At 39.1% G+C, this 12,950-nt stretch overlaps 1 protein-coding gene across 1 annotated transcript in view; it reads left to right on the top strand.

Moving 5' to 3' along the window:
- The first annotated feature begins 1,815 nt into the window (after positions 1 to 1,815).
- COL3A1 (collagen type III alpha 1 chain) overlaps positions 1,816 to 12,950 on the top strand; it is a 48,205-nt gene continuing 37,070 nt past the window's right edge. Inside the window, exon 1 of the mRNA XM_057382991.1 lies at positions 1,816 to 2,046. Coding sequence (XP_057238974.1) covers positions 1,968 to 2,046 — 79 coding nt within the window. The 5' untranslated portion in view covers positions 1,816 to 1,967. The remainder of the gene's footprint in view (positions 2,047 to 12,950) is intronic.

Here is a 12,950-nt window from a genome sequence, read left to right as displayed (position 1 = left end):
TTACTGTGACAAGTATGTAGACATTGATACAGAAAATTGACCTGCACACCATCTTGATTAACGGTTAATTCAATTTAGTTCTCTTTCCATGGCTGAGAAAGGTTTGTGTCCAAGGTTTGATCTGTTCATACATTTCTTCCAGGTTCATATATTCATCCAGGTTCTTAGATTTATTTCTTGTTCTATCTTATATTCTGAGCATAACTTCAGAAGAGGAGAAAATCTTTCAGGCCCTTGCATAAAAATGTGAAGCCTGCTGACTTATGTKCTAAGATAGCTCAACAGGAGCTGGTTATCTGTTGATTGTAACCCCTTGAATGCTATAAACCAAATAACCTAACCTGTTAAGTGATATAATACTGGATATGAAAACCCAAACCTGCAGGAAATAGTTCTGCCAATGTAACAGAGAGAACATGAAATAGTGGGTGATTCAGGAAAAAAGTGATAATTCCTTTGGAATATATCAAGCCATTCGTACCCTATAAGCATTTAAGATGTAGAAGTGACAGTCAGCATTTGTTAAAAGTGGCATCAAATTATTTAGGATCGCCTCATACTTGCTTCAACCTACTCCACCTCAGGTGACCCCAGCAGAAGAGGGTGTTTCAGTTTAAGTGCAAATGTATTTCAGATAAATAGATTTTGAAATGAGACCCAATTCCTACCAGATTAAACCTCAGGCTGCTCTTATTTTGTGATGCATACAGAGATATGAGCCCCTTTTTCAGATGACAGCTCATGGCACTCGTGATTATTGATCGGAGGAATGGTTCCCTGTGTCACTGTCATCTCAGCAGCACTTGAGAACAAATGAATGAGCRATTCTGCAGGAAATGACCTGGATCAGATTGATTGACTGAGAACAGCAATTGGTTTGGTCATTGTTTCAGAAGAGATGCCCACTGTGACAGTTTTCAGTATTCCCTCTGGAGTCTCCCAAACTTGGGCTTAAGGCTACATTCCCAGCAAACTAAATTCATAACAAACCTTGCTCAAGCCATCTGATTTGGAAAACAAGTTTGTGTGGTCTGATCTTATTCTCAGTAAAGTTTTGTGTGAAATAAAGAAACAAGTTTAAAAAGGATTAGTAGTCTCAAGTTTTTTTTTTCCTCCCTACCTTCTTGTTTGAGGAACAAACAGACAAGGAAAATGTTCAGCATTCCTTTCAAATGTTGTAATGACAGCATCAAAGTGCATTATTTGAAAAGATTTCATTTGAGAGATTGATGCTTCTGATTTGGAATCTTGTTCTCATAATTTTTTTTGTTAATGTTTGCTTTCTCCCAGGTAACACAAAATYGTGTTGTGAGGTGGAAATGGTGAGAAAAGCACTGGAACAGAAGTGTGATTTTCAGTCCTTCCTTTCCTTAACTCTGATTGTTCATCTGCAAAAATACCCAGATTTGCTCTTCCACTTCTGGGATCCTTTCAGTCTGTGCAGCTGCATCAGGTACTTACCTTTYCTCTTTTTTAGGGAGCACTGAGARTTAAAAAWCCCCTTTGGGTTGTACCCATTGACTCCTAATTAACATGAARAATGCYTTACCCTAGGGATATTGGCACAGGSCTTTTTTTTYTCACATGCATGTATGTGACATAGAGTGTGTCTGTTCATATACAGTGTCAGCGTGTGTTCCGTACGCACACAAAAGTTCCAGATGTGCTGTGTATCTTGTTTAGTTGACTTTAGTCTCCCGTAAAGCCAAGAGAAATATTAATCATTCATTTACTGTTAGGGGATGGGTCTTCTTCTCATGTTTCAGTAAAGGGGGTGGAAAAGAAAAGTAAGCCAATTTTTTTCCTATTTAAGGCCAAAGCTGGGGAATGCTTGTGGCTGAGTTCTGTACATGGCCCGGTGCTGGAAGGGCAGGGAACAACCGATGTTGCTATTTTGAATAGATATTTTCTTCCCCCCCCCCCATTTTTTATTTTTGCACAGAGAGTCTCATGTCTAATATTTAGACATGATGAGCTCTGTGCAAAAAGTAACTTTGCTCATTCTTGCCGTGTTTCAACCCTCAATTATTTTGGCACAACAAGACGGTGAGTAATTCAAGCTTCTTATGATTTCATGTTTTTATTTTATTTTTACCAATAATTTTACTAGCTTGTAAGAAATGTGTATGCACGAATCTCACCAGAACACTTTTCCTTCACTAATTCAGCAGTCAGATATTTAATGGTGAAGCTGAAAGCTGCAGGGGTTTGCAGTACCATCCCAGAGATTTCTCTGCGCTTTGCTTTCTTTACAGTTAAAAGACTGTACAGTGCTGTACAGTRCTGACTGCCTTGGCTGCGTTTGTTCTTGTTCTTACTCGTTTTGCTACTAGMGACACTGGAGATATTTTAAGCTATTTCTTTTAACTCTTGGAATAACATTTTAACTATTAGCTCTGTGCTGCCTGGAAGCTTTTTGTCACAAGGAATAAGTCTGCTTCCAGCTGTTTTATTTGGAGTTCTCCTTTGTGCTTGTTTTTCTTACACTGGCAATGCGGGGGTTTCTTTAAACAATTTGTGTGCAGAAAAAAAAAAAAAAAAGCCTTAAATTTCTAACCAGTTTTGTTGAAGGAGATTTTAGGAGTGATATATGAAAMTGTGTTAGCTTACAGAATTTTTACTTTGGCATAGAACAGGAGGGTAAATTAATTCCCTCAGCTGCAGTAGTTTGAATCGGGCATCTGCTGGTTGTTTCAGCTCCTCACAACACTGATCAGCAGCTGATGGTATGTGGAAGTCCATGCGAGTATGTGTGTGCATGTTTGCAGAGAGAAAGAACACCAAAAACCYAGTGAACATGGAATTCAGAGGGGAGAGAAGGACTCTGTACACAATAATTCAACCTAGAGTGRAGATAAGTGTGGTATGAGTATTTAAGTTAAACAAATGACATTCCACAAGTCCAGCTGACCTTTTTTGGATGTGCTCAGTTTCCTGCTTGCCAGATATTGTAAAGCAGACCTTCCTTAAGATAAAWCACTTTTCTTTCCTGTAGAAATGAAAGACTGATAGTTTACTCCTACACAGAGGCAAGGAATAACCTTACCATTAACTCAATAAGCAGCAGCTAAAGAAACTGTAGTGCTATAAAGAAAAGCCAAATGCCTTTAAAAACCACACCCTACACYACTCTGTAGGACACACTTCATGAAAATGATTATTTGAGCCATTTCATGGCAAATCCATCTGTCTCACTGTAGCTGGACAGGGACCTCTGCTGAGGGGTGAGTGTGAGTCCACAGCAGCAGCTGTTGGCACTGGAGCACTTGGAGCTCAGGGGGATCTGTGCATCAGCAAATTGGGCACCAACCTCTGCAGAGCAGCATGCCCTGACACCAGCCTCCCTCACCTGGCACAGGCTGAGTGTCTTTAAAACAACAGCCAGTGCATGCAAAGGTATTCTATAGAGAGTAAACAGAATTTACAGTGAACTGATCCTTTTCTGTTTCTGCTTTGCTGTATACAAACTCTCCAATAATCTTCAGTAAAGATTATAAAATGCAGTAATTACAAAATTTGAGAAAATGCATGCTGTGAGTTTTTGTTGCTTATAGCAGCAGAGAGTACATCCAGTTTATATTTAAAATGCARTAAGTGGACTTTTATATACCTATGTCTATAGTCAGAGGGATAAGGACTAGGAGACCRTCCAATATAAAGAGAAAAAACATCAATTTTATTTCTCCCCATAAACAAATCCCTCCTGAATGTCAAGTCTCCTTGCCTTACTCTGGCCATATCCCTGCACATTTCTGAGGTGCAAWATATGTTTTACTCAATAAATGGTAATTTTGGGGTAGAAGAACAATACACAAATGAAGTGTGAATGAATATTCTCATTTCTCTGCCACATTCCTGTTTCATGGTGTTGTAACATTTCCTYACTGGGCTAACTTCCATACTATTTACAGGGATGAGGTTACACAGAGAGACTGATAAATCACTAGTTAACCCTTAAAAAACTAGATTCTCTCCTCTCTTTAGAAGATTTCTTTCCACACATTTGAATATGCTTTTCTCACAGAAAGTAATAATTGAAGGAGTTGATTACTRGCATCCCTAATTCATGTACAGGGCAGTGATGGACTGGGAAACAAAATTTTCCACWACTTGAAGGAGAATTTCCAGACATGCTAAAATGCTCTCTCTTGTCAAGAAAGAAATGTTTATATGGTTAGTATCAAATGTAAGTCAATATAAAATTTTCCTTGGGAAAGCCTGCCAGGAGACAAGACTTGGCAAGATATTAAGGAAACTGCTCAGTATACACYAAGTTTAAGGTAGTCAGAAGTACCCCTGGGCTATGTGTTTCTTTGTCTTGCTGTAATAGCTTGGAATGAAGATTTAAGTACAGCCTCAGGCTAAATCTCTGCAGGAGCTTGGGATCTGGATACTGTGGAGCAAGGAATATTCTGTGACTTCCATGACCAAAAGCTGTAACCATTAGGATGTTTTTAGCCTGGAGGTGAAATCACCTTGACATAGTCCAGGTTTTCTGATATGTGTCAGGGCTTTCAAGCCCTGGCCATGTTCAAGATAAAATGCCTCCTGATGGCTGACAGGACACGAAGCCAGCACTTCAGACTCGACAGATGATTCAGAGTCCAGCAATGTATATTCACTTCCAYCCTTTGAAGGCACCTTTATATCCTGCATATTGAACTCCTCAAAAGTGTAAGATCTCAGAATGCTTCTTTAGGAAAGAAATCCATTCTCTACTCAGCGAGCACAACTTGTGAAAGCGTTTGCAAAACATTGCAGTCTGYGTTCATCCCATTTATCTTGGTTTTGTGGAGGCAATCACAACAGCTACTTCCAGAAGACAGCATAAATTTTAACGAGACAGACTAGTTTCCACTGCCTACAAAGGAATCACATCCACATTGCCCTCATATCACTGCCAAAAGGGAAGTCAGATGGATTTGGGCCTGTCTCAGCTGCATCTGTGATGCTTAAAGGACACCTCAGTCAGCCAGAGCGGGACACTTCTCATAGGTACACCCCATAGTCCTTAARGAACTTCGCTGAGGTCATTAGGAAAATTCTACTGCTCTGAAAGCAGTGTGAGAGCAATGCCAGAAATCCTTTAGTATTAATAATTCCAAGTAATTTTTTGCTGYAATACAATTTAGTGTTTTACTTGTAATGCAAATATTATCTTGGATGTTTGGTCAGGAAACTCATTTTTGAGGTAATGGCTGAATGCTAAAATCTCTCTGACAAGACTTATTGACCTTCCATATTACTTTCAGTTGCAAATTGTGGGTTTAAAATGAAATATAACTATTACATGTAGCTTTCAGGAGGCAGCATGCAAATGACTTTTCATGCTGAGCAGTCACTTCTGATCCCTGGGAAAAGAATTATGTTTTAGGAAAACTTGTAAACAGCTGATTTGGCCATTTTACTTTMTTCTTTTATTAACTGGGAATGATTAAATAGCTTATGAAGTAGATGGGTCCTGTACAGATGTATTTACTTGTGAGACTGCCAGACTGTCATGTTTAGCAGTKAGCTGTTTCCAACATATGTATTCTTTGTTGATAAATTTCCAGTTTAAGGGTAATGSTAAGAACAGTCAGAACTATCTCTCCTCAAAGGTTTTGGTAACACAGAAAGGTTCTACTCCAGAGTTTGACAAAAAAAAACAGATGATGCATGTGTGTGCCAAGAGATAATTAACCTTTGTAAGTTAGCTGGACTATGTGAAGTAATGAAATATCAGGGGTCTACTCCTCTTCTTCCATTTTTCCTAACTATTTTTTACCAAGCACATTGCAGACAAGGTTATGCTTAGGAAAATTGAAACATTCYTTTCTGGTCTGGAAAAATCATGCTAAATGAAAGCCTGGGGAATCCACCYCCTCTAAACATTTTATATATGTTCTTGGAAATATGACAAATTTCATAAACACATTTTATATCACACATCCCTGGAACACATTAGCCTTAGGAAAATGAGGCTRTTATATAACCCTTTCATTATTTTCCAGTTTTGTTTTTGACTTGAGATCAAATCACCAAATCTACATAGGCTGATTTTTCTGAAAGAGGAGGTGTAGTTGGAAACATCCACTGCTTTATTACAGGGGGAAGAGGCAGAGTTAGAAGGGTGTTGTCGCTGGCACAAATCTTACTGTTCATGCCTTGGTCAGAGTCGTTACATTTGCTCTCCTCTCAGTGTTGCAGATCWCAAGCAGATCCTATTTCCTCTTCCAGCTTCTGCCAAAGTGTTGAGGTTTGAAAAAGGCAGCCAGGTGTCACTTGCAAACKCTACTGATGCCAGCCTTACATTACAGCTGGGGGATAGTTGTAATTAATGCTACTCAAGAAAAAGAAAGGATTGAATTGCCATCACTTTTGTGTTTCACAGGCTGGCTGAGAAACCAGACTGACACTGTTCCATTAGTCATTGTCCCAATTATRTGCTAATGTTGTGCACACCTTGTTTTAATCAGAAATCTACAGAAAATGGAACATACTTGGCCTCATAATTGGGACAGAATGCTAAAGGTCAGAAATAGAAATGACACAGAGTAGCATTTAGCATTTGGGGTGAAAAGCAATCTCTTCAGAGTTGAAAGGTTCAGCCTACCAGGAGGGCAAACAATAACAAAGTGCACTTTCCCAGGCTAGCAGGCACGTGGAGCACTGCACCACTCTTGTTGTTTCTCTGGTAGGTTTCTACTCTGCAGAAGAGAACAAGGCACAGCTGCTGYAGGAGTCATGAGATTAATTTGTTGCTTTGAAGGAATAACTCACCAGAACTCACAGAATTAGAAACTAGTGCAATGGTCATACCCATTAATACTCTGGATTTTGCTGTCCTTTAGTCACGCTTGTTTAAGAAACTGGGCAAAAGATCTCCCTTAMGAAAACTCAAATTGTTGGAAGTGGCAAAGATATGTTGTTAACAAAATGGGATTTCTAACAAAATTAGAGTCCTACATGGTTGCAGTTCGATACAACACAGTTCAATTTATTATTGGCAGCACCCAAAATAAWAAGACTTGAAAAAGATATAATAAAATCTGTTCTGACTCAACATTGCTACTATTAGCTCATTCTCTATGTAGTAGCTTGGTAAATTGTAGTTATGTGACTTTAACATGGTTCAAAGTTCAGTACCTACCACCAACTGTCTCTAATATTGAGACACTGATTTGGGGKTTTGGCAGATGATAAATAACCTTCAGCCCTAAATGGAACAAAAATTTTAGTGTCATCATTTTAAGTGCTTCACTAACCTATCCCTCCTTCTGTATGGCCATGATAATACACCTTGTACAGAAGAACTGGGCAGAGATGTCATTCCTGATTCCCTCTCCAGGAGAGGCACAAGAAGTGTTATTTTACTGCGGTAGCTCCAGGTGAGGCTGCTGAGGGCAGCATGGATGGGTAAGAGAATGCTGCAGCCACTGGCTCTCAGGATGCTGCCTGTCTCCAGCACAGGGGATCCATGGGTTCCTCCTGCAGGGAAGGCTGTGTGGGGCYGTGCTTGTCCCAGCAGTGCTGTCCCTGGAAAAAATCTGTAAGGAATTTCCACAGAATTTCCTGATTTTCCTCCATTGGACACAGACAAACTTTGTTTCAGGGAAGTAAGATTTCCATATTTACACATGGTGACCATGCCATTAATACTTCTCACATAGCTTTGAGATTGTATTAAAAATAATTCAAATTCCAATTCAAATATTGACCCTTTAATTACTCCTGGCTGTGGCTAATCAACAGATAACCTCCACAGGCAGTAAAAAAGTACAAATTACAGGTATCAGAAAGTCTTTAATTACAACAGAGAGAGGGGGATGTCTGCTAACTCTCTTAAAGGTTGGAAGGGTTCAAGGATTAAATTCCACCATTTGTTGAAAAACAGCACACCTTTCACATAGAAGTATAGTAAATTATATTTTTCATTTATATTTTCAAGCAGTCATTGTTTTTTCTCATCTTCTCTTTCATACGAAAGGTTCTTTGCATTTTTCTTATAGAAAGTCTAACCTACTTCCAACCACTGCTTTTATTTATTTATTTTCACTTCAGAGCCAGTCTTGTCTCTGAGTTTGCAAAGTGGAAGCCTCTGCCTGTTTCATGTCAACATGACAATGGAAAACATGATATAACCTCCTCCAACAACAACCATTTGTTGGCTTTAGTTTGGATAAACTTCAGCTCTGGGACTTMTGGCTTTGTTTAGTTTAGCAGAGGAGATTCCTTTCAGATTAACTCAGAGACTACTTCCATTTTCCCTCTTTTACGTCAAACCTTTCATTTAAACATGAACTACCAGAATGAGAAGGGAAATGGTACCTCCTTTTACAATGTTTGCACATTTTTGTCTTGCTTTGATTCACACAAGTACTTCATGAAGAGACGTCTGCCAGTGAAGAGAGTGCATGCACAGGACATTGAACAGGAAGAATGTGAGGATAATGAAAATACATATATTTCAAGACTGAATGTTTTTTTTTGTTTTGAAAGCCTAGGCCTTCTACAGCTAAAGGGGCACCCAATGCCTCTCAAGAAATTAGGGATGTGATGCAGATTTAAGACTTTAATAGAGTTTGGCCTTCAGCAAAATGCCACGTTGTCCACAGCCATAGGAAACACATTCCTTTCTGCTGCTGGATTTCTCCTTGTTGCTGTGCATCCCACCCTGGAGGGTGGCACAGGCACCTCTGCTCTCCTGGTGAAACATTTCCTCCCTGTGCAAACCTTCTGCTATGGCAGCTTCAGGCCCCGCTTTATTCCCAACTTGAGCACTGCAAAGGGCAGCAGAATCACAGGAACATCCCGGGCACCAGTAGATATGAAAGTATGATCTGTGTCTGGAARCTACTTCCCACAGCAATTCAGCTCTGGCAGTTCTTGGAAAACTTCTGGACATAATTAGTTCCCACTGAAACTCCCTGCAGTTCACRCCCAGTGACCAGTCAATGCTTTAGAAGGCTCTCTGTGGCAAACATCTTTTTTTCTCTCTTTTTCCCATTGTGCTGCTTCTTCTCTTTTCCTTCTTTCAATTTTTTTTTTAGGAAAATAAGCAAGAACAAAATTGCACCATTTTTTTTTTCAGACAGACAAGGCAGAAACAATTGCTCATCTGAACAGAGTTAATGGGAAATATGGGAAGCATCGCTCATTGTTCCTTTGATGTTCACTGTAATAGCCATGCTGAGCATCAAAGGAGAATAAACTACATCCCCCATGCTTTCCTTCAGCTATGAGCAGCAAAAATAGAGTTCATATTTTCTTSGAAAACACTTTTACGTTCATGAGAGCCTCTTTAAAAAAAAAAAAAAAATCATCTTCTCTGGTTTTGTCTTTAAATCTACTGTATGGTGTTTGCTTGTTTCCCTACAGAGCAGTAGTCATTYCGTGCCAGCTGTTTAAGAGAAGAATGTCCTAGTGAAAGCAAACAATGGGCTGTGTAGTGGGAATTGCAAATCTTTGAAAMGGGTAATTGAAATCTGCTCAGACATTTGGAAGATTCTTTGCACAATATTCTAAGGCTGTTGGTGGCTTAGCTGTTGGCAGGGTGGTCCTCTTTGTAGATTCCCCTTTTTTGTATGAACAGAATAGCATTAATATGGAGGAGTGGTGTCAGGGAAAGAAAGAAGAGTGCTTTTCAAGTCCAACTTATTATTTCAGAGCAGCTGAAGAGAGAAAGATTGCTGTAAATGTCTTTCAGTGAAGGATTTTTTAAAAAGTKAATTGTACAGAGCCTTTTCATTTATCAGGTGTTCTCTGGCTCCGGCTCTTGCACTCATACCTTTTAAGGGCTGCAGTAGATAAACTGTGCTAGATGGGGTTGTGTCTGCTGCAGATGTTCCAGCCCTCTTGGGCTATGTGCTGCTGTTTATTCTCACCCTGTGCCAGCTGCAGTTGGTGCTGCACAGAGCAGGGGGAGCTAAATGTGTGCCAGGCCTCAGGCAGCCACTTCAGTAGCAAGGCTTTGACCTCTGATATTAATAAAAAGTCAGCTCTCTGCTTGMAGGCTCTTCTCTGCACCAAAAGTGTGAATTTTCACTTTTCAAAGGAATTAGTTAAGAAGATCCATAGGTCTTTGTKCTTGAAAAATGGCCAGGCATAGAACTTGATATTTAAAAGTGGCTCCAAAATTAAGTTGTCTTTGGTACCCTGAGAAAACCCTCACAATACTTACTTTAGTAGCCCTAGGAGGTTGACAATAAGAGCATTGYATCCAGTGTACAAATAGCCATTTAATATCCTCTATGAGGCAGATTAAGAAGAATTTCAAATACTGCCATCCATATCCAACAAACTGTCCAAAATGGATGTGGGGTGAATTAGTACAAACTGGAATAAGGAATGAATGAATACAAATTGCTTTGCAGATGAAACTAGGTTAATGATGCTCTATGCATTCAGAATCCCACCACAACCTTCTGAATTACAAATACCCTTAATTTATTGGCAGCCAAAGATATGATTCTTTTCTTTGGACAGTATGCCAGAGCACTTTAATCCTTCACTGGAATATGAAATGCAAGAACTAAACCCTTCTTTTACTTCCAACTTCTGAAATTACAGGGAAACCAATGAAATTGTGCAAGGACCGAGGCTAGTATAGCATTTGGCCCCCTGCTGCTTTACTCATCTCTGATGTAAATTCACTATGGCTGTGGAGTTATACTGGGACTGACTTTGTCCAAGGTATCTGAAAATATAAATGACATTACCACATGTACTATTTTGCCATTGTTACATTTCCCATCTGCTTCAGCCTCAGGAGAGAAGCAYTGAATCAGGCTGATCTCTTCCAAGGCCAACCACAGAAACAGCATTGCATAAATCCGTTAGCCTTCTCACAGAGCTGAGGGGAAAGAGAGGRTCATGTCTCACTTGAAATATTAGTCACCTGCTAAAAATTGTTTTAATTACAAAGTTAGGCAATGTAAAACAAAACCCATACATTTTTCCCCMCACAGTGTTTAGGTTTTATCATGCCAGAAGCTTAAAGCATCATTATATAAGTAGTTATAGCTCAGTGTTTTGCATGAGGTGCGATGCAGACCAAGATTTAATGATCATCAATTTCCATTTTTTTCCCTTTCTCTTATCAGGTCAGAAGCTGAATCTCCCTTTTCATGATTCTTTGGGTCTGTGAGAGTTGGGCAGTCTGGGAAAGCTTTGCACAATGACTTTTCCAGTTTTTCTTTATTCTTCCCAGGACAGATCTACTGGAAGAAATGTTTCAAAGAACCCTCCAATGTTATAAACTCTTCCTGGTCCTAGCTAAAATCAGGAATGCAGAAGCATGTCTTTGAGCTACATCTTGGTGGGGATTTTTTATTTTTAAAGTTTGGCAAAATCTAGTGGTGTATCTTAGTAATTTTTTTCACTTAATTGATCCTAATAATGTTGAGCTTGAACTATTGCTTTTCTTTAGAAATATGTTAGGCCAGCTTCTTACTAAATATAATTGGAGGTGGTCAAGTGCTCAAAACTAACATCACCTTGACATTTCAATTCTGACTGTAGAAGTCATCATTGATTGCCTAAGCAATGAGGAGGATGTACACTTAAGGAAATTAATTAATCTATTAAATCATCAGAAATCATATTAGAACTTGAATTCATGTCCAATTTTGCTTAGTTTAAGATACAAGTCTTTATGCCAAGAATTTGGTATCCTTCACTCAAAAGACAAGAAGCACAATAAAATCGTATTACTGCAGAATAGTAAGAATTTATCCCAGCACTACAACCAAATAGCCACAAATAAAGTGCTTGGAGCCTGTTGCTTACTTTTAGCATGACACCAAGTGACACAAAAGGTGATGTGCCAAAAAATATTGTAATGTAAGAGCAGAGGGGATGGRAAAATCTCAGAGGCATTTTACCAATAATTGAAGAGTAGCTGAAGTATTATGCAAGGGTCCCTCTAAAAGGCATTGAATGCCCCAAATTATGATTAAATGTCATATTATTTTGTGCGCTGCTCTAATGCAAATGGTTACTATTAGTAAAAGATTTGATCTGTCAGGCACTGTAATTAGAAGTTGACATTTTTTAAGTCTGATTCAAAGCCCGGTAAAATCAAGGGAGATTCTGACCAGGCAGTGATTACACGTAAGCAGAGAGGAATTATCTGAATTCTGCAGCTCATGGCAAAAAGAGGTCGATCTCTGCTAAAAAGACAGAAGCATAAATATAATTGAGTCACAGAGGACAAAGGATATTGGACAGGAAATCCCAGAATGACATMTCAGTACAGATGGTCATTCAGGAATATCTTCCTCCCATGCAACAAGCAATTTGGGCCATGATGTTGTCAAGGWATAGCTAAGAAAAATAGGTGTATAACTGTCTCTTGAATCCATCAGATGTTGTTTCTCAAGATGACTTTCATGAGCTTAGGAACAGACTCAACAATTCTCTGGGCAATGCCAAAAAAGAAACAAGGTGATAGAAATACAACAGTCTGCTCTATCCTGCCCCTTTCATGACTCAGTTAGAAATGAAAGTTCTGCCAAAAAACAATCCTCACCAACTAAAACAGCAAAGAAACCATCTTGCACTTTGTTTGTTTATTRCCAGTTTTGAAACAAGGAAGTTCTTTTGCCATGCTTTCTCATGCTGGACACCAGCTGAAGCAGCGAGGCTGTTGTGTAATGACATCACTGAGGGGGTATCTCTGATCAGATTTCTTTGCAGCACTGCTGTGGCAGGGTGGCCCTTGAAAGCTGTATGAAGAACATCATTCCAGGTGTCAGCATGCGTGGACAAATAAAGCAATTTGTAAAACATAAAACAAATAGAACAGTGTGACAGAATCAGCTACTTTAGACCACAATACCTTTGAGAAGAACCACAGCCCTCTGAAGATAAAGCAGAAAAATTAGTTTTTAAATCACACRTTGAAAAATTAGAAAAAAGTTAATTATCTGCAGGGTTATGCTTGGTAACATTGAAATTGTTTAGAATTT

Source organism: Malurus melanocephalus, unplaced genomic scaffold (genome assembly GCF_030028575.1).
Source record: "Malurus melanocephalus ecotype Western Australia unplaced genomic scaffold, MMel_1.1 scaffold_598, whole genome shotgun sequence".
NCBI lineage: Eukaryota > Metazoa > Chordata > Aves > Passeriformes > Maluridae > Malurus > Malurus melanocephalus.
The sequence above is the reverse complement of the archived record's forward strand: the minus strand, read 5'-3'. Positions and strand labels throughout refer to the sequence as shown.